The sequence below is a fragment of the Bos javanicus genome, chromosome 24 (assembly GCF_032452875.1).
Source record: "Bos javanicus breed banteng chromosome 24, ARS-OSU_banteng_1.0, whole genome shotgun sequence".
NCBI lineage: Eukaryota > Metazoa > Chordata > Mammalia > Artiodactyla > Bovidae > Bos > Bos javanicus.
The window spans coordinates 57,962,139-57,984,173 of NC_083891.1; the positions used below are offsets into that span (position 1 = coordinate 57,962,139).

At 46.7% G+C, this 22,035-nt stretch overlaps 1 protein-coding gene across 4 annotated transcripts in view; it reads left to right on the plus strand.

Annotated features, from left to right (window-relative positions):
* The window catches only part of ZNF532 (zinc finger protein 532), a 112,255-nt gene that overhangs the window by 67,854 nt on the left and 22,366 nt on the right, over positions 1–22,035 (plus strand). For 3 of the 4 annotated variants that reach the window (XM_061400337.1, XM_061400336.1, XM_061400338.1), the window contains 3 exons: positions 2,733–2,909; positions 9,169–9,331; positions 12,621–12,902. The exons of the other annotated variant lie outside the window; for it this stretch is intronic. In XM_061400337.1, the coding sequence (XP_061256321.1) occupies positions 2,733–2,909; positions 9,169–9,331; positions 12,621–12,902 (622 nt within the window). The remainder of the gene's footprint in view (positions 1–2,732; positions 2,910–9,168; positions 9,332–12,620; positions 12,903–22,035) is intronic. 4 annotated transcript variants of the gene reach the window in all.

Consider the following 22,035-nt stretch of genomic DNA (forward strand, 5'->3'; position numbering starts at 1 on the left):
TGATGTTAGTTTTCTGAATGTTGTGCTTTAAGCCAACTTTTTCACTGTCCTCTTTCACTTTCATCAAGAGGCTTTTGAGTTCCTCTTCACTTTCTGCCATAAGGGTGGTGTCATCTGCATATCTGAGGTGATTGCTATTTCTCCCAGCAATCTTGATTCCAGCTTGTGCGTCTTCCAGTCCAGCATTTCTCATGATGTCCTCTGCATAGAAGTTAAATAAGCAGGGTGACAATATACAGCCTTGACGTACTCCTTTTCCTGTTTGGAACCAGTCTGTTGTTCTGTGTCCAGTTCTGACTGTTGCTCCTGACCTGTGTGTGCGTGTCTGAGATTTCCTTCATGTCTACACCTCTTCAGGTGGTGGAACACAATCTGACTAGTTGTTTCCTCTTGTTTCCAGTAACAGCTCGGTCTACCATTTGGCTGGGATTTAGCAGCCCCTTGACCTTGTATGATTTCTTCTTCTCCTTTTTGGCTTTTTAGTTTCCCCATTTTTTCTTTTTTTTTAAAATTATTTTTAGCCAGAGGAATGCCTCCAGCGCAGCTTCCAGCCTGAGTTTGTGTCTTCCGTGGGCTCTCTTCCTGATCATACTGCTATCTCCCAGATATTACAGGAGTCTAGCTTCTAGTCGATTTGATAGAAGTCAAATATAGTATTTCTCTGAATTTTCCCTCTTCTCAATCCACTGAATCTGCATTTGGAAGAGGGAATTAGAGGATTGTATACTGTAAGCATTTTATTATGTTTTTAATTTAAAAAATGAAGAGAAACTTGATTGGTATCCAGAACACAAAGGGCTTTGGCTCTGTTAAATATTTGTTAGCAGGCTAGATGTTTAGAAGCATTAGAATGCCGTAGGAACCCTTCCAGTTCTCCTCCTACTTTTCAACCTTATTTACAGTCCTCATTGGCCCCTGTTGCCCATGAATCTTTCTTCCCACTTGCAGGCAGATATTTTACAACTGTCTCTTAAGTTCTTTTAAATTTTTTTACTTTCTCCTCATATTAAGGCAGGCTTTCCCTTGCTTCCATGAAGCTCTTCGGGCCAAGCCTCAGCCACTTCCTTTGTCAGCTGTTGATTCTCTCACCTCTTGTTGGATTTCTCAGGGGTTAAGTCTTCCTCTGACTCCAGGAGACTCGGGAGGATTCGCCCTTCCTGGGTGTTTTGCCCTTGCACCGATCACCTGTACTCTTGCCGGGAAAAACGTTTTGTTTATGATTCGTGATGTACCGTGTGCTTCAGTTTAATAGTTAGCAACCCAGCTATTTTCGTTTTAGATGATCTTCTTCTTTCATAGGAGTCACAGGCTTCTAGGGTTGGGAAGGACTAATTTATCTAGTCCAGCTCTTCTCATTTACAAGTGAGACACTGGCCCAGAGAGGATCGGAACCTGTTCAGGCAACCCAAGTTCATATTAACTCAGGATCGTTTCAGGGTGGTTGGGTGGCTTTTTTGCCTGAAATAGTAGTTCAGGTAGATCAGACAGAGGAGGTTTCCTTATTCTCCTATTGTTATTTACTGCTTTATATATATAATATATATTATATACATATTTATTTATTATATATACTGCTGAACAGGATGCCTTCAGTCACTTGAAATGCTAAGGCATTAATTACCGTTTTTATAAAATGCTCACAAAGCTTACTTAACACCGCACACTCGATGGAACACGCGTAATTCAGAGTGTGCCGCTCGGTGTGACTTTGGCAGCCGCTCCCTGAATTGGGAGGGAGCTTCTAAGACAGAAGCATCTTAGGTTCAGCCCTGTCTGCAGCCCCCCTCCAGGTCAGCCTCTCACGTTCACGGCCAGGACATGGCTGCCAGGTGTTGAAAGGCCTGTCCTTGCAGGTCAGCAGAGAGACCACCCTCGACTAATCTTCAGGGGTGGGCCGACAAGGACGCCTAAGCGATAAATGGGTGGACTCTCAGTGGTGCTGGGAGTCCCTCCGTGAGAAAGATGTGGCTGGGGGACGTGTCTCCATACTTGTGAAGTTTGTTTCTGTAGGGCTAGATCTGAGTGAGGAGTGGGCTAACCATCAAATTAGTATTAATTCAAGAAGAGGTGAGCTCGAGAGGCCATTTATTGGGGGAGGTTTGTCCTTTAGCAGTTTATCATTCACATCATTCTCAAACAGATGTCATGTGCTTAAATGGAATTTCCAGGAGGCCAATGCACTAGGTGCTTGGCCTTCTCTACAGTAGCCCCAGGTACGTTTGCCGCCTCGGGGTGGACAGGACGCTGCCTCGGCTTTGAGCCAGTCCTCATTTGTCCCTCTGGGTCCCTCTGTCACTGGCATGTAGTATCAGAAGAATTCTTCCAGCGGGTCTTGGGGATGGGTGAGACCCTCAGCATCTAGCTGTGGTCATCCTCTCAAAGCCGGAAGCCACAGGGTCTTGCTGTGCTCCTGGCCTTCACATGGCCTCACGCTCCATCGGACCCACCGCAGTCTGGAATCTGGATGTTCATGCCTAGGCACTTTATAAAAGATGCTCAAAAAAATAGTCTCTCGGAGTTTCATTTTTCTTTTTCCTAATCTTCCTTCTCAACTATATGAAGATAATTTGATCTGTCGTAAATGGAAGAAACCCCACATGTTTAAAAAAAAAAAAAATACAAAAAACCCAGAAGGGCCGTTTTCAGTATGTTCACGTGAGCCAGTCTTGCACAGTCACGCCACACAGGTCTGATGGTCTTGTGCTGACGCTCGTGTGTTTGTTTTCTAACAGATGTGTGCACTGCAATGTCGTGTACTCAGATGTGGCCGCACTGAAGTCTCACATTCAAGGTTCTCACTGTGAAGTCTTCTACAAGTGTCCTATCTGTCCAATGGCGTTTAAGTCTGCCCCAAGTACACACTCTCATGCCTACACGCAGCATCCTGGCATCAAGATAGGAGAACCAAAGTAAGTCGCGCTGCCTTTCAGCTCTTCTCCACTCCTTTCTCAGGAATTTAGAGGAGGTGGTAGTTCGGTGGGGTAAAATTTCAAGACGTGAAGGATTTTGCCACTGTGCAAACTGTGATGCTTGTGAAAGACAGCGTATAACTTCCTGAAGCCTTCAGTACTGTCCAGGGTGAGGTCTTTGTCCAAAAATGTCACTGTTTATGCTCTTGTCATCAGTTTTTGCTAAATGAACATTGACCGATTTTGTTCTTTTAAGATGATTTTTCCTAGGTTCTCGGAAGACTAAAAAAAAAAAAAAACTGTCAACTTTTCAATTTTCATAGTTTCTTTTTTCATCTGATACACTTTTCGCAGTACCATTCAGAAGATGAAGTCAACTGAAGACCCTGGTTCCTGAACTTAACTTCATAGCCAGTATAAGTCTTGGACTAGTAAAAGTAAATTTCATTTTTTGCCTTAATTTCCATCTTACTTGTGTCAGGATTTTCCTCATGGAGTCTTAAATCCCGCAGTGGATTAGTTATAGCTGGTGGCCTGCCGTGGCGGCAGCCTGGCAGAGAGGAGAGAGTGGGGGCCCTGGGGTCAGAATCCGGCCACCACCCACCAGAGCGGTGACCTTGGCCCCACCCCGACCCTGGCAAAGTGAGGGTCACACGCCTGTCCCAGATTTTGCTGGAGGTGAAGCAGAGTGAAGCATTTGGAATGCCTGCACAGGGCCCCTCTGCCTGGCGAGTGGGGGCCCACAGCCTCCGCTCCCGCTCCTTGCTCACCCGGCCCTGGGTCCAATGGCCAGGCTGACGGCAGTGTCTTCCTGTGTGGCTCGTGGCCGTGCATAATTCGATAATTACGTGTGGCTAGAGCTGCTGCCTCAAACCTATTGCTGTGTTTTTCTCTGAACCTATAATCAAGGAAGTATTGGGGGAGATACGTGTACATGCCATATTGTATGTGTTTGGTTTTTCATGAAGCGTTTAGTCTGGGGGAAGTGTTTGTGGCTCAATGTGATAGAAATGACCCTGTTCGCTAAAAAGCTATGAGAAAATGGAGTTTTATTCTAGTGGGACCTTCAGCTGTGATCTTTGTAGGTCTTAAAAATGAAGCACATTACAAATTAGGGGATCCACATACAACTTGAGGTCATGGCTGTGAAGACAGACATTAGTGATTTTTAGTTAAACAGCCTTCAGTGGGTCATGAGGCCGTGGGCGTGGTCATGGTCATGAGGCTTTTGGGCACTAACATAGTCTCCCTCCACCCCCCACTCCATAAATACAGTTTTTGACTTGGTTTTTTTATTCAAACAAATAAAACTTTATTCACTGGAATGGGTATGAAACCTGGAACAGTAGTTGCTACCTGGGAATGCAGCACAGCACATCATTAAAATAAGCTAAAACAATACTCCTCAAATTTGAGTAATGTATAGGGAAAAAGTTATTCCAATATTTTCTTAGAAAAAATTTTTTTCTACTACCATAGTCTTTAACAAGTCCACGCCCAAATATAGGCATTAATGACTGAGTTTTAAACTACAGAACAAATTTACAAGCGAAAGACGGCTGAACTCGCAGACCAGTGGGCTCAGTTTGCAGCAGTGACTCAGGCCTGCGCCCCGGCAGCCCTGCGGCTCCTGGGGCCCTGTGGTCCGTCTCCCGCCCTCCGGGGCTGAGGGCACCCCTTTCCCCAAACAGACTCCCGTCAAGCCCGCCTCACTGTGCCGCCCCGGAAGCCGGTTGGCCCGTGTTTGACCAGGAAGCTTTCTTTCAACGTTAGATCCCTGTTCTGTTCAATTTGTTGTCATCGTTTAGTCACGAAGTCATGTCTGACTCTGTGTGACCCCATGGACTGTAGCCCACCAGGCTCCTCTGTCCATGGGATTCTCCAGGCAGGAACACTGGAGTGGGTTGCCATTTCCTCCTCAAGGGGATCTTCCTGACCCAGGGAGCGAACCCAAGTCTCCTGCCTTGGCAGGTGTGTTCTTGAGTGCTGAGCCACTGTTAAGTCAGCCCCACATTAAGTGAGTAGAACCTCACGTGTGAAACCTCACAGTGGTGTTTGGTTAACAGGTGGTTTTTGGCGGAAGATCCAACATTATGCAAACAGCTTATGTTAATTTTTAAAGATCAATATAAAAATCCCCACCCCACGTTTCTTTTAGATAATATATGCAAGTCTGAGAATGAACCTCAGCTTGAAAGGCGTGACATAGGATTTTTATTTCAAACATGTATGTAGTGCCCATTATGTCCAGGAACCATCCCAATGCTTCATTTCTTGTTTTCCCATGTGTAGTCAGGCACTTTTCCCTGCCTTGTCAAGGGAACTTTGAATACCCTTTCATCTTTTCTGGGTAATCTTGAGATCATTGTGAATGTCCGCTGCTAAAATTTTACAGCGATACATTGAGTGACTTTTTTTTAATGTCTTCCTTGACGGCTGAATAACCAGCAGTATTTTGGGCCGCACTGTCCTTCTCTTTGCTGCTTCTAACTGCATGCAAGTCAAGAAACGAGGACTTCAGAGTGAAGAACTGGGTAAGAGACAGAGCTTGGAAACAGGTTGCCAGGACATAAAGCCACGCACAATGTCATCATGGCATGGTGGAGGGCTTTGCTTCACACGAAGACAAATTTGAAGAGCTGACCTGGGATTTATGAGGCAGCACGCAGATTCTCTGGTCTCTGAGCCACCTGTGAGGGGGCCGTGGTGCAGATCCCCCAGGACAGGCGTGGGCACGTGTCGTGCCTTGTAGCTGGCTGGAGCCCTAGTGGCCGTGGAGGCACTTGGCTGCGGTTTTGAGCTTAGAATCCTCTATCATTCACGCGCTTTTTTACATTCAGGTGTTGCGCTCTGTCCTGACCCGAGGGTGGGTATTTAGACTTACTCTTTCTTTCCCACCTGCTACTTTCCTCTCCGCTCCCCTGCAGTTCCTTTTCAGCCCCTTGCCCCCCTGCACTGTTCCAGTCCAGTTCTCCTGATGTTCACTCAGGCTCACATTTGGGGTCAAGTCACATTTGCAGGTTCAGCTTTCATAGCCCCTCCCGTGCCAGTCTCATGCCCCGGGGCTGTGCCCGTGTGGACGCTGCCTTTGTGCCGACTGGTCACCCCGTCCTGAGTGCCCTCGAGGCTCCCCGCCTGCAGGTCCCCCCGTGGTTCCTCCCTGCCAGTCTTCTGTGCTCACGGTCTAGCTCTGTGTCAGCGAGGGTCGTGGCACCCTTATTTGGGCTTTTCTGATATTAGCACCTGTTTTTTTAATTTTGTGATCATCTCCGACACAAGAGTCGGAAGAGCACTGTGGAGAACTCGTGTGTCCCCTCTACCCATGTGCCCCAGCTGTTAGCCTTCCCAACACCTGGTTCATCCTTTGATCTTTTCTCTCTGTATCTTTCCCTCTCTTCCTCCCACTTAGGAATAATGGGGCCTCAGGGCAGAAATGTTTGGGTGTGTTCCGCCTCTCCTCCCAAGAAGAACACTCATGTGCATTATTACCACCATCTAGTCTCCCAGCATGAAGGCAATGGCACCCCACTCCAGTAGTCTTGCCTGGAAACTCCCAGGGATGGAGGAGCCTGTTGGGCTGCAGTCTATGGGGTCAAGAAGAGTCAGACACGACTGAGCGACTTCTCTTTCACTTTTCACTTCCATGCATTGGAGAAGGAAATGGCAACCCACTCCTGTGTTCTTGCCTGGAGAATCCCAGGGATGGGGGAGCCTGGCGGGCTGCCGTCTGTGGGGTCACACTGAGTCGGACACGACTGAAGTAACTTAGCAGCAGCAGCAGTCTCCCAGCATGGGTTTATATTTTGCCATCCAGTTGATAGATCCCATGAAAATTTCTCCAACTGTGAGATACTTGGTTTTTTTTTTTTCCTTTTTTCTCTTCCTGGTACAGAATCTCATCTAGGAGCCCATTGCGCATCCAGTCGTCCAGTGCGCTTCCATCTGGAGCAGTGCTCAGTCTTTGCTGCTCACATCCTGCAGGGGATTTCAGCCTCGTGTTGTTTTTTTTTCTTTTTTCCCTACTTTTTGGCCACGCAGTGTGGCTTGTGGGGTCTTAGTTCCCCGACCAGGGATTGAACCCGAGCCCCCTGCATTGGAAGTGTGGAGTCAGAACCCCTGGACAGCCAGGGAAGGCCCCGGCCCATGTCCTGAAGATGACCCTCCTTCCCGCCCTGTCCCGCGCTCTCACAGCTGGACTTAGGGTGCGTCCTCTGGCAGGAATCTCCTTGCACCTTCGGGGATGCTCCCTGCACGCCTGTCCCTCTGGGGATGCTCGCCTCCATCCTCTGGTCCACTTGGCGGTACCCAGATAACTGCCCTGTGTGGTCACTGTTTCCCCTGGATATTTGATAGTGGTTTGTGAGGCGCATTCCAGCAACCTGTTCCTCAGAATAGTAGATTATGTCTGAGGTGAATAGATTATGTCCTGTTTTCTACTTTCTTTGCAGCTCAGTAGAAGGTAACCCAGCAAAACAAAACGGAAGGAATGTAGCACACGTAAGCGCAAGCCATGCCGCTTTTCGTGAAGCAGTTACTTCTGAAACTAGGAGGAGTCCTGAGAAAAATTTTTAACCTAGCTAGTAAATCTTAGTTCTTTTCTAAGAATGCAATCCTAGTTTTCTAATGCAATCCTAGCTCTTTTCTTGAGACTATTCTTTTTTTTTTCTTATTGCTAGGTGCTAATTTAAGAAAGATCAGGAAGTATAAGCAGGCAAAACTAACGTTACAGGAATAGGTTAAATAAGTAAATAAATAGGGGTATTAGCACCCAGCTGAGAGGATGACAGTTACATGCTGTTTCTTTTCTGTGCTGCTTTTTCAAAATGTGAGCCCATCCTCCATCCTGTCTTCTTACATGTTTTCTTTAAAATTTGCATGAAGATCATTCCATGTCATTGGTATATGTCTGCATCATAATTTTTAAAAATTCATACATTATTGCTCTTGTTTACTTATACTGGATGTTTGGGTTCTTTCCAGCTGTTAGCTATTTCAGACAATGGGGAAGTGCTCATCTCTGGTAGATGTTAATGTACCACCTTTGAGCTGAATGATAAAGTCCTGTAAACCACGTCTGATATTAAAAAAATACCCCCTTCTCCCAGTCACGGGTGCTTGTGCTCTATGCCAGGGTAGCTGACATGTCAGGATCTTCTAAAATCATATGCTGCTCATGCTCGTTACGTTTATAAAACTCATGTGGAAAAAGAGGGGGAAAATCTGTAGTTTTGGGGCAGAGAAATGCAAAGACCCTGTGAGGACAGACAGGTGGTTCCCAGGGAGGGTGTCCCTCCTTTCCGCCATCCTGCAGAAATGGCGAGGATGCCTTGGGTGTTCTTTCTTGTTGGACTGCCGACTCGGGCCAGGCTCTCTCTGCCGTTCCCCTCGCTGCTCTTTGGAGTTTTCTGTGCAGGTGCTCCTGGCTCTTCAGAGGAGACACTGGCACCCCCAGGGTCTCCTCTCAGGGCCAGGACGGCCGTGTTGGAAAATGGGGACCCCCTGAGTGTCCTGGCGAACCCCTGGAGGTGAAGGCTGGGAGTGAGGAGTCTGGGTCCTTGGATTCTCCCAGACGCCCCCCACCCCCCGCCCCGCTCAGGATCCAGCGGAAAGTGTCGATGGGTGAAGGGAGTGTCCAGAAGGCTCAGAGCCGCTGAATTCACATGAGGAGGCCGCCTAGCAGTCCCGTACTAGGTAGGGAAGTGGTTTGTGGCTGACAGTGATTGTTTTAAACCAGGTAGAGACAGTAGGTATTCAAGCATTGAAGCAACGTTTGATTTGTGGATTTTCTTTTATGGGTCTGTATTTCATGTATAATTGTTCCCTGGTGCAGGGCTTTCAGTGTTAAGGAAAGGCAAAGAAATAGTGAGATTCAAATGTAAAATTCTACTAACTCTGAAAGAAAACCTGCAGCAAGTAGCAGCAGCATCCCGAGATGTGTGGGCCTGCTTAGTTCATCAGTCAGTTTCTCTTTCAGGTTAGGGTAGCACCATCCCCTCATCTGATTTTTAAAACTGTTTCAAAAAAAAAGCGAAAGGATGCTTTTGCTCTTGTTAAAGTAGCTCACAAGTGAAGATGTGTCGGAGTGTGTCTGTACCGAAATGTTGCTCTGGAAGATTTGTCTCAAAGCTAAACCGTTCTGTTCTCTTCACTGCGTTTGTGTGCGTTCGCCTCCTGAATTCTTGGATGCGAAGTGGCGGTTCCTTTGGCCTGAGCGATGAGGGCTGACTGACATTCCCCGAACCTCTTTCTTCTGTTTTAGAATAATATATAAGTGTTCCATGTGCGACACCGTATTTACCCTGCAAACCCTGCTGTATCGCCACTTTGACCAACACATCGAAAACCAGAAGGTGTCTGTCTTCAAGTGTCCAGACTGTTCTCTTTTATATGCACAGAAGCAGCTCATGATGGACCATATCAAGGTGCGTGCCTCTCCTCTGTCCTTTCAGGGAGCTGTAGATGCAAACGTCGGTCGTAAGTCAGGGCTGAGCCGTAGACTACGGGACAGCACGAGCGGTGCTGTTGAGGGAAGGGGTGGACGCTGGTCGTTGCTAGTGAGCAGTTGACAGCGTGCAGCCATCGAGCTCTCTTGACTGAGAGATGCTTTTTAATCCCGAGTCCTGGCCTGCATATCACAAAAAAATCAGAGCCAAGTAACAAATGCATGCCCTGACTGTACGAAGAATAATACAGTCATAGACTTTTTATTTTCCCTCTTCTATGAAAATGATGGCTGTGAAGTTTACTTTTTTGAGAACTTGGTGTTAGGTAGGATTTAGAAATAGGGACTCTGATGAGTTATGTTAATTCATATAAATATTGATATGTTTGGAAAAATAAAGATTTTCCCCTTGAAATTACTTGAGCAGTTCTGTTCGCATTATAATTAACACCGCTGAATCTCATAGTCTTTTTTCTTTTTAAAGCAAGTTTCCATGTAAACTGACGGTGTCCAGGATACGGCACAGTATCTGGCGCCTGATGGGTGCTCAGTCTGTGAAGTGAATAAGTGTCCAGTCTGGACGACCCACTCTCTCCCCAAAGGGGCACCTGAATCTCTCGATAGCCTTTTAAGCTCACTAAGGACAGCTTAGTTACCAGCCTCTTAGCTGTCCACTGGGAGAAGGTTAAGCAATTTTATTCCTGTGTCATTAGGAGATAATATCCATCAGCTCTCAGAGATTAAAGTGACGTCCTTTTTAAAAAGAGAAACAGCAGACCCAGTATTACCATGAACTCAGCCTCTTAGTTTTTCTCTTAAATGTATTATACAGAAAAGGTCATTTGAAAGAGCACATCAAATCTCTAAATTATTCTGACCTCAGGTCAGTTAAATGATGGCAGTGTTAATCCTTGAAAGTTCCTGTGTTGAATGTGTATGAGCTCACGGAGCGTAACTGCCTGTTAAAACAGACTCAAAGCCTCCGAGAGGCCACTCGCCAGAGGCCCGGCGCAGGCAGTGACGGCGTGGTGGAACTAGGGAGGATAAAATGCATGGGAGACGGGTTTCGTCATTCTCACTTTAAGTACAGTAAGATCCTCTTAAGAGGTTTTAAAGGTTTTTCCTAAAATTACAAAATCACCTTGACAATAAATATTTAACGAATGATCAGGAAAAACTACAGACTGCTTAAATAAAAACACAGGGACTTGGGAATTAGATTCAAATATTTTAAATGTTCGATAGGAGGGCTGGGTGGGGTGCAAAGAAGAGAAAGAAAAGGTGCTTCTTAAGAGGCTTTTATCTGCTTTCTGGAATTCATCGTTATGTCTGCAAGTGGCATGGTTAGGGTCTTCCTGTGTTAATAGCAAATCTGGAGGAATACAGGGTTCCAGGAAACAAGAGACTGAAGAAGCGCGATTAAACCTGTGCCCACCAGGAGGAAAGAATGGTTTTTAGTCGTTTCAACCTTTACGAGACTCCATGGCACAGAAGCAGTGGGATGCTCACTCACGTTCTTACTTCACGTATGTTCTGTACATTCTAGAGCACCGTCCTGCCTCTGTGTATTCAGAGCCAGGTCAGAACAAGTGTCGGGGAGCCCTGTTTTTACGTTTATGTATCTGAGCTTGTGAAGTTACTTACATTGTCTGATGTCTGTGCTGGTCAGGTTTTCATGTGGAAGGAATTAAGAGAAAGGAGACCAGAAACAGTGTTTTTCTACAGACATATTTATTTAGAGGTGGACTTCCATTGGCCCAGTTTAATCCAGTTTGTATCATTTCTTTGCTCGGCCACAGTGGATTTGTTCACTTTGTGGGGCCCTTGTGCTCCATGCCGGCGTCTGCCTTTAAAGTAAACTTTGAAGTTACAGGCATTCAGGTTATTTATTGGTACAGGAGCTAAGGAATCATCATTTCCAGGAGAATTCAGTTGTATTTCCTTTATTTAAAAAAAGACATTCGTCTTTAATAAATAATCTTATTTTTTATGTAAAAACAAGCAAATCAGAAATTCTCATTTTTGCACACGTTCAGTTGCTGTGTGGTCACAGCAGAACTCTTTGCCACTTTTTTGGTGTTTCTATAAGCAAAATAAAGCTCCTTTAGAATAAATACTTTGTTACTTTACTCTCACTTCAGCTTTTTAGTTAGTGGAAATGTATTTGCCTAGAAAATTATTTCATAAGTTTTATCAGAAGATTCGGGGGTGTTTTCTCTGGGTTTTAAATGGTTAAAAATATAAAAACTTGGCTTCTGTCTTGCAAAGGGCCATTTAAACACAGGTGCCTCTGCTGACGCCGAGCACTGGGGCGCTGAGGTCTGTGGGGTGCGAGTCTCTGGGACCCAGTGCGCTGGGTGGGCTTGTCCTCCTGAAGATTCGAGAGCTCAGAGGCTGCTGATGAGAAGAGAAGCCCCATCCAAAGATAAACTGAGGCACAGACTGGTTTGCTGCCTTTATTTTTGTGGACTGTGGGCTTCCAGAGCTCAAAACAAAAGCCTAAGTGAGCTGGTCTTCAGGATCACATCGCACTAGTTTTACCCCAGAGGAATTTGAAATCCTGAGAGTTTACGTTGAGGCTGTTGAGGCCCTTGTGTTAATCATCTTAAACGAGCTGTTTGGACAGGCTTTTTGAGCAGCTGCTATGGATCGTTCACAAGTCTGGGTGCTGCATATTGTCGGTAAAAAGGAATGGATTGGGATGGGAGCGAGATTAGAATTACCAGAACTCTCCCCAGCAGAAACCCAGACTGTTAAGAAGTGTTTCAAGAATGTGAAAGGCGTTCGGTGGGGGAAAGATTTGCTGTTAACCACTGGCCTCAGGTGTTTGTTCTGGTTGGCCAGCGAAGGGGCTTGAGCTCCTAAGTATCGCTGCCTGTTTGAACGTTTCCGGGTAGGCGTGGAAGGAAAACGCTCTGCCTCAGAAGTGGTCTCGGGTAGAGGGGATTCACTCTGGTACGCTGGTGGACACACCGTGCCAGGGACGATTTGGCCTCAGTACTGGTCTTTCTTTTCGAGTTTTAAAATGGCACAAGCAAACGAGCCCTTAATAATTATTTGAAACTAGAAACACATTAATTAGTTAACAGCAGCTGTAAAAGGTGAATGCTCCTTTATTTCTCTTCAAGTGTGTATTTTGGTTTTCTTCTTGCTGTATTAAGGACTATCTCTGAATGAATATGAGATCGTATTGAAACGTCTGTAATGTAGTAAGATGGTCTTTGTGCTCTCTTTTAGTGAAAGATCTTTCTTCTCTTTTTATAACCTAGTCTATGCATGGAACGTTGAAAAGTATCGAAGGGCCTCCCAACTTGGGTATAAACTTGCCTTTGAGCATCAAGCCTACAACCCAAAACTCCGCAAACCAGAACAAAGAGGACACCCGATCCCTGAACGGGAAAGAGAAGTTGGAAAAGAAATCCCCGTCACCTGTGAAAAAGTCGCTGGAGCCCAAGAAAGTGGCCAGTCCCGGGTGGACGTGCTGGGAGTGTGGCCGGCTGTTCACGCAGAGAGATGTTTACATTTCCCACGTGAGGAAGGAGCACGGGAAGGTAAGTGGCCCCTGAAAGCCTCTGTCGGTGGAAGGAAGACGTTCCAGGCTGCGGGTGCTTGCTTGGTTTTGCTGGGAATGAGGGGAGTAACCTCGAAAATCACTCAATGGTCTCTGTGCCTCAGTTTCTTAGTCTATAAAATGGGCTTTCCAAGTCCTTCTGATCTCCTTCTGTGATTTTTGCTGATGACCCCAAGGCCAGTGGGGAGTTATCTACTGCCGTTGTGTTTATAGCCACGGAAACTGAGAACCACGATGAACCGAACTGACAGAAGCGTTTGAATTTCCTGGTGAGCTCTGCAGCAGATAAAGGAAAAAGGAGGAGAGAAAGAACGTGGGTGTTTTGAAAATGATCAGTAACATTTGTAATGACTTCTGTGATTCTCTCCTGAATATGGTGGTAGAAGAGAGACCTCATCTTTAAACTGTCTAGGAGAAGCTCCTATAACTCAAAATCTCCAAAAATCTCAGTGTGTGTATTTTTTTTTCTTTTTAAAATAGTTAAATTCGCATCTCTAACTGATAAGGATTTTTTAAATGCACATTACTAGACTTCATAAAAGCAGCCGAGATGTCGGTTTGTTGCAGTTAGGATCTCTAGCGTCTGCTTGCATTCGGTCGCTGTGTTACTTAAATCTCTGCTAGTCTCTCAGCCTTCCTTCTGCTGTATTGTAGTCTTGAAAGTTGACTTGTTGGAAACGCTAGGTTATGTGTCTTGTAGACTGTACCCCCGCGTTTCTGGATTCCGGTAGTTGCTTCCTTTTGACATTGTTCAATTTGTTTCTTTTTGTCCCGTAGTACCTAGGAGTTGGATTCGACTCAGGGTGAATTTTTAGACGGGAATACATCATGGGTGCTGTATTTTTATTTCACGTCCTGAGGCACCTAATGCCGGCTTGTCCCACTTTCAGTTCAGATACTCTATACTTTTAAAGCAACCATCTTTTGCTCTAATTTAAGCCAATAAAGCCATAGTTATATTAAAAAGAAACACATAGTTATTCTTGGGGAACCTGTGTAAAAAGTGCATAGGGATTGTAATTAGTATATACCAGATCCTTGAAGGAGAAGGCAATGGCATCCCACTCCAGCATCTTGCCTGGAAAATCCCATGGATGGAGGAGCCTGGTGGGCTGCAGTCCATGGGGTCGCTAAGAGTCGGACACGACTGAGCGACTTCCCTTTCACTTTTCACTTTCATGCATTGGAGAAGGAGATGGCAACCCATTCCAATGTTCTTGCCTGGAGAATCCCAGGGACGGGGGAGCCTGGTGGGCTTCCGTCTCTGGGGTTGCAGAGAGTTGGACATGACTGAAGCGACTTAGCAGCAGCAGATCCTTGAAAGTTTGTTTGTATGGCATTTACAAGTCAGGTAAAAGCATTGCCTTGTAATCTCATTTGTGCTGTTGGAGGCGCTCCTGAAGCCGTCTCGCTTGGCCTTCCTGCCATTCACACGTGAACCTGAATTCACATTCACGTACACGTGCCCTTGAGCACTGATCACAGCGATCACAAATGGCAGAAAGATGTGTTTTGTTTTCTTTGGTTGACTACACTTGATTCAGAATCTCCTCGTATAAAAACTGGTGACTTACAAAATATGAATGGCTTTAGTATCGCGTGGCTCACTTGTCTCAACCTTAGATGCCCCTAATGGGCCAAAGCGTCTTAGAATATTCCTGCTAAATACTGGGCAGTTCTTATGAGCAGTACTTGATAAAGCAGTTCTGTGAATGCACGAGCGGTAGCTCTTTGAGAGCCTGATGTGGAGATTCTAAGAAAGTCTTCTTGGCACCTGAGCCGGGTTTAATACACGTTAAAAGAAGAGCAGACTGTAACAATTATCCGGGAGTCCAAAGCCTTCTTTTCTTACACGTTGGAGATTTCTGTAAACAACTTGGAACATTTCAGAATTTGTTTCTTCTAAATACTCTTACACGTGTGACAGTTACTGTGTCTAGAATGTAAGATGAAGAGAAGGCTCAGAGGAAGCTGATGGGATGAGGAGGTAACCTGGGAACCTTTGCTGCGGGACCACCGCCCCTCGCAGAGGGGATGTTTGGCTTTCCATGGTTTCAGGGTTCACTTTGAAGATGCGGGGACCCCGCTTTTTGTCCACACTCCACCTGCAGGCATCCTTATGAGTGTTCCCAGTCTCCCCCCCACCCACTCCCGCCCCCCAGCTTCAAGTCTCCCGCACCCCCAGTCTCCCTCCTGCCTTCAGAGAGCCCTGCAGGTGCCCACCCTCCACCCCTGCTCTCAGCTGAGCCCCCCAGACCCGCCTCACCGGGGCTCCCGCTCGAGCAGGTGGTCACCCCTCTGTCTTCACCTCCCTGAGCCATGCCGGTGTCTTTCCAGATTGGCGGTTCTTCCTGGAAAGCTCTGTCTACCCTAAGCGTGCAACGATACACTCACCTCGGTGTTCTGGCAAGCAGGAGAAAACATTTCTGTCCTGGAAACATTGAACTCTCTCTCTGGGAAGTTTCAGTTACCCTCACAGCTTCACTTCTCATATATATATATATATCTCGTGTATATACACATGTATACGTCATATATATACATATGTATACACGTATATGTATATACTGTGTGTATATATGTATATACCCATGTATATATGTGTATGTATGTTTGTGTGTGTGTGTAACTTCCAAATCTCTGTCTACAGCTGTGGTTTCTTCCCTGCATTCCAGTCCCCCTGAAATCCAGCCACCTGTCAAGTGTTTCACCTTCTTGTATAACTTACAGGAGCTTTAAGCCTGCTCAACAAGGAGCTTAAACTATTCTCAAATTAAAAAAATCAGAAAGATGACCTTGTTGTCAGTATTATTCATCCAGCAGTCGCATTCAAGGGGTGAGCCTTCTCCCAGATAAATGTACAAATACGCAGTTTTATATATAGTTTTGGGGCTCATGTACCACCGGGCATTCTTTCTTGTTTGCTCTAGGAGTGTCCCGGGGACCTCAGATCAGTATCCCCTCAGTGAGATAGTATCTGAGGTCATTCTCACAGATCTCTTAAATCTAGAATTTCAGGAACCTGATGGTAAATGAAAAGGTAAGAGTTGTCTGTACTTGTTCGGCTCTGAGAGCTGCTCAGTGATCTGTGATCGTTGGAGCCATTTTCTCGTTTGCTGCCCGGTGCCCCGGCCCATCAAGGGACCATCGCCGAGCTTCCACTTGGATCCTGAGGCAGAGTTGCATCACTGACCTGTGGAACTTAGATGCCGTCACAATGGACCTTGTGAGACTTCCGGGGCTTGCTGGGGTTCTCTGGGGGTGTAAATGGTCCAGTTCTGTGTCTAGAAATTAGGAGCATGGGGTTTCGGGGGCTGGCACACTTGAGTGTGACTCCTTTCTCTGGCCTTTTTGAGCCTGACCATTTCAGAGAACACTGTTGAATAGCTTGGTTCTGAGCACCAGGAATGAGAACGTGGTGACTCCTAACAGTGGGTGGCCCTAGGTAAATCTTAATTTTCTTTTGTTTACAGGGTACTTGGTAGTAGGTGGCTAGGTAACAGCACAGATGGAGACTCTCTCCGCCTCCATCCCAGGACTGTTCTTTGTAGGATCTCGCAGAAGGGTCGAGATGGGACGTTGAATTTATAGCTGACTCAGGATTTCATTTCTCTCTGGAGAGAAATCTGCCATTTCAGATCAGATTTTACCCAGCATTTCTACCAATGACTTTTGACTGTAGGGAAGGAAGCTGGGAGGGAGTTTACAAGATAAAGCTGAATGAGTAAACACGGACTTTTCATCTAGGTTTTTAAAAAATCAAGCACATGGATGTGATGTGGGGCAGATAGGGTTCAGTTATCTTGCATGAAAAACGTTCCAGCTTTGTCTGCCTGTCTTAAGCCCACCCGTCCTCTGTGGCTGCAGAGACAACGTTAAATGCCTTTGATGTGGCATTGAAATCCAGCTACTGGTTCTCAAACCTTGACTGTGCCTCTGAATCCCCCTGGGAGAGGGGGATCTTAATAAGCACTCAGCTCTGGGCCCCAAGACCCCCACAGTTTCTGATGCAGTAGGTCTGGGATGGAGTCTGATAAAGTTAGCATTTCTCATAAATCTACACTTTGAGAACCAATGGTGTACCCTGCTTCTGCTGCTGCTAAGTCGCTTCAGTCGTGTCCAACTCTGCAACCCCATAGATGGCAGCCCACCAGGCTCCGCTGTCCCTGGGATTCTCCAGGCAAGAACACTGGAGTGGGTTGCCATTTGCTTCTCCAATGCAGGAAAGTGAAAAGTGAAAGTGAAGTCGCTCAGTCATGTCCGACTCTTAGTGACCTCATGGACTGCAGCCCACCAGGCTCCTCCGTCCATGGGATTTTCCAGGCAAGAGTACTGGAGTGGGGTGCCATTGCCTTCTCCGATGGTGCACCCTAGGTAGCAGTAAAAGTCCCTGGAGCCCATTGATTTATACAAAAGTAAAGGTTTATTTCTTGCCCGTGCAGTTTGTCACCAGTGTGAACAGTTCTCCGGGGCATCTGTCCCTCGGTGACTCAGTGACCAAGACAGTTTCTTTCATCCCAGTCATCTCAGCATAGGTGCCGCTGCAGTAGGGGAGGGGGGAAAAAGAAACTGAAGGATCACATGCCCTTATACTCTGGATGTGACGTGCAACACATAGCGCTGGCCAGAACAAGTCACGTGGCCAGACGCACGGGCAGCGTAGTCGTCACTGTGCCCTGGTGGGGGGTGGGGGACAGGTTCTGTTAACCACCCAGTGCCGTCTCTGCATCGGAAGTGGTGCCACCCGGGTTCTCGTGGCCCTGACTGGAGGCGGGGAGTGATGCACCTTCACTCAGGAAGGCAACCGGAAGGGGGAGGGTCTGGAAACAGTCTCAGGAGGGAAAGAGAAGTTGGAGTCCGAGGGAGCTTTAGTAGCTGTTTTTGGATACCTGTATCCTCCATAGGAGAACCACTAAGTTACAGGGACTCTGGGGCCCGGTGGGTGAGATATGTACCTACTTGTCATGGGCAGGCAGATTCGGGCAGATGCCAGGTGACCACCCACACGGGGGTGGGAAGGATGCCCTTCGGACTCAGTCCGGGACCAAGTGACAGCGCCCGTAGTGATGAGTGCAGTGGTGCCATGGCTCCCAGGAGGCAGGCGTGCATATGTGGTCACGGTCTAAAACGCATTTCTCACACCAGCCGTCCACCGGCAAAAAGCATGTCCTCTTCCATTGATCCAGTTTGTAGATTGAAACGGAACTTGCAGAGTTCTTGTGACCGCCAGTGGCGCCTAGTCTCTGGCAGACTGGCTGCACGTTGGAAGCACCTGGAGAGCGCAAATCAGCACACACATGTCCCCAGGCCAGCTTTCCTGGCCGCGACGCTGGGGGCGGACCCGGCCCACAGAGGCTCCAGGAGCTGTGGCTCACGGGCTTGGCTGTTCGGCAGCACGTGGACCCTTGCCAGACCAGGGATCGAGCCCGTGTCCCCTTCGTTGGCAGGCGGGTTCCTGCCCACTGCGCCGCCGGGGAGGCCCCGGGATGTCTTAATGTTTTTGCTTCCAGTGAGTTGGTCAGTCCATTAGGAAAAGCCTCCCAGATCTTAGCGCCTCCTTTTTTGGCCTCAGTGGCAGGTTCCCTGGAATACTTGGTATAGCATCTTATCTTTCCTGTTGTGAAATACGCTTCCGGCATACTCTGAGACGTAGGTGGAGAGAAAGAAAGAAAGTGAAGGTGAAGTCGCTCAGTTGTGCCTGACTCTCTGCGACCCCGTGGACTGTAGCCCACCAGGTTCCTCTGTCCATGGGATTCTTCAGGCAAGGATACTGGAGTGGGTTGCTGTTTCCTCCTCCAGGGGATCTTCCCGACCCAGGGATCGAACCCGGGTCCCCCACATTGCCCGCAGACATTTTAACCTCTGAGCCACCAGGGAAAGTGGTGGGAAAGGAGGAGGGCGCGCGGAAGGATGGGGGTATCTGGAAGCCGAGCGGGGCTCTTGCCGAGTGTGCGGTCATGTGCTTGTTAAATCGTGGTGCGTTTCCTGTGTGTTTGTGTGCACGTGTTTTTTAAAAGCACCCATCCAGCCTGGATCCTAGTTACGCTTCTGAAATATGTGTTAGGGCGAAGTTTTTTCCCCTAATCTTTCTGAAACATTTTTAGGATTATAAAGTGTTACCTCAGCTTTTTGTTTGTCTTCCTGTTTTATTGTGGTATTTATTGACCACTAGTTAAGAATATGAAAATACTGTTTGCAGTTAACTTTTGGAGTTGGTTGTCATGCAGTTCCACTTTCGTTCTTTTAGCCTTACTTAGAGGTATTCCTCAGAGAAGGCAGTGGCACCCCACCCCACTACTCTTGCTGGAAAATCCCAGGGACAGAGGAGCCTGGTGGGCTGCCGTCTAAGGGGTCGCACAGATTTGGACATGACTGAAGCGACTTAGCAGCAGCAACAGCAGCAGAGGTATTCCTGTTGCCATTAGGCTCGCGTTACTTAGGGATACGAAAAGGCCTTTTATTTAATTAATCTGACTGTAAGAAGAGGAATAGATTTTTATCCTGAAACTCATCTTCCAGCTCTGGTGACATTAACTGTCTGCCAAAACTATACCATCCTAATGAGAGGCGAAAAAAAATCAGTTTCTCCTGTTCTTTGGCCTAGAATTTAATTGTGGTTGCTTAGGGTCTCAGGAGAAATGTATTTAAGTGAGTTGCATATTCTGTGACCAGGAGCACTTAATTGTGAACCAGGAGTTGAAGGTCACGTAAGCTAGAGTTTGTGTATTAATGCTTTGTGTAAGAAACATACAGCATTGCTGCTTTTAGGAGACTTAGCTCTAATTTGGGGCTTCCCTGATGGCTCAGCGGTCAAGAATCTGCCTGCACTGCAGGAGATGCAGGTCAGTCCCTAGGTGAGGAAGATCCCCTGGAGGAGGGCATGGCAACCCACTCCAGTGTTCTTGCCTGGAGAATCCCATGGACAGAGGAGCCTGGTTTGCTGCAGTCCATCAGGTCACAAAGAGTCAGACGCAACTCGACACACACACGTACACATCTGTAATTTTGGCCACTGAAGTTGATATTTTTATTAATATATTTAGTCTTTTATTATAGTCTTAACATGTTTAAAATTTTAGACTGTATTTTAGTATTTGAATATTTTATTTATAATTGAAATTATACATTTATTATAATTTTACTATACTTTATGTTTCATAGTTTATTAGTATAGTTTACTATATATGATTGTATAAGTCTTCTTGGTGATTCAGTGAAAAACTTTTAATATAAAAGTGTCAAATGTTTTGGTTCAAAGCATATTAAACTGCATGTCGTTGCTGATGGTGTTGGTGACTTGCGCTGAGTTGGAAGGTGGGCTGATGAAATGACGGGCGAGGGCTCCCTGCCCGCGTGGTGTGCACTGTTTTAATAAACAGGGCACTTACCCTCGAAGCAGGCCCCGAGAAGGACGTTGTTACTAATGCTATTTTACAGACGAGGAAAGGAACCGTAGGGAAGGCTGATTTTATTACCCCAGGCTCTACAGCTTGTAAGTGGCAGAGGTAGGATTCCAGTCCTGCCTCCTCAATACACTGCTAATAAGCAGCCACTCTTTGCAGAGCAGAGAAGCTTGATACAAGTGCTCAGTTCTCGTCTCATTGGCTCTTTCAGTGTTAATATGGAACAGCTAATATGTGCCTTTCCTCACTGTCAGTTTAATTTAGGCAGTTGGCCTTGGCTAAAGTTGGTTATACCATCATTAAACGAGCGTGTGCCTGTGGTTTGGGGAGAACATTGAGTGTAACAGTCTCAGATTCCTTAGCTGGGACTCAGGACTTCCCTGGAATGACTGCCGTGGTGGGGTCAGGGCTGACTCACTGGAAAGAGACCCTGATGCTGGGAAAGATTGAGGATGGGAAGAGAAGGGGACAGCAGAGGATGAGATGATTGGATGGCATCACGGGCTTAATGGGCATGAGTTTGAGCAAGCTTGGGGAGTTGGGGATGGACAGGGAAGCCTGGCATGCTGCAGTCCATGGGGTCGCAGAGTCAGACACAACTGAGCAACTGAACTGACTGACTCCTTTCAAAGAAGGTAAAAGGACAAGCTGGGTGCCCAGTTTCCACTTTTGAAGTTTACTGTTTCATGAGCGACAGAAAATGAAGAAAAATAAAACCTTCAAGAAAGATTAATAGATTCTTTTGAAAATGTGACTTAAATAAGATTGTAAAATATTATTCCCAATTTTATTTATAGCCAGAAGGGATTTTTTTCTTCAGATGTTTTAGAAAATTTGCTCTTAGATGTAAAACATTTATGTCTGCTCAGATGTTCATTGCAGCTATTTTAGGAGACATTTTTCTGGAAACTCACCAGAGGTTTCTGCAAACAAAGTTGAAGGGCTTTAAATTTATTTTTATACATGCCCAGTCATATGGTCTAAAGGGAAAGACGTGGCCACTATGAAATCACTGAAATCAGACAAGGCTTATCAGTGTACATTCCACTGAATATTAAGTATAAAATCCTCAAATTTAGGGATGTGCGTTTGTGCGTGCTAAGTCGCTTCAGTTGTGTCCAACTCCGTGTGACCTCATGGACTGAAGCCCGCCAGGCTCCTCCGTACCTGAGATTCTCCAGGCCAGAACATTGGAATGGGATGCTGTGCCCTCCTTCAGGAGATTTTCCTGATCCAGGGATCGAACCTGGATCTCCTGCATTGCGGGCGGATTCTATACTGTCTGAGCCACTAGGGAAGCCCAATTTTAAGGACTTACAATAATCTAATAACACAAAGTAGTAGGCAGATGTGTTCAGTCCCAGTTCTCAGGTCAGCAGATGTGTCTGTGAAAGTCTTGTAGGATTTTAGGGGCTGGAGGAGCCAGAGCTGGGGCGGCCAGTGGTCCCAGTAGAGGGTCTGCGATAGAACCAGTCGACCTCCGATCAGAACTCAGATCAGACCCAGCGGTTAGGTGACAGGTGTGTGGTAGGTCTCCACAAAACTGCCAGAGCACCTGTTGGGACTGCCGTCTGTCTGTCCCGAGTGGACCAGCCCTCATGGGTGTGTTCGTGGTGGGGTCCTGAGCCCTTGGCCATCTCACCCGGGCCTTCCCACACCTGCCCGACCAGGCCCTTTCCTGTGGTTCCAGCAAAAAAACCCCAGCTGCTT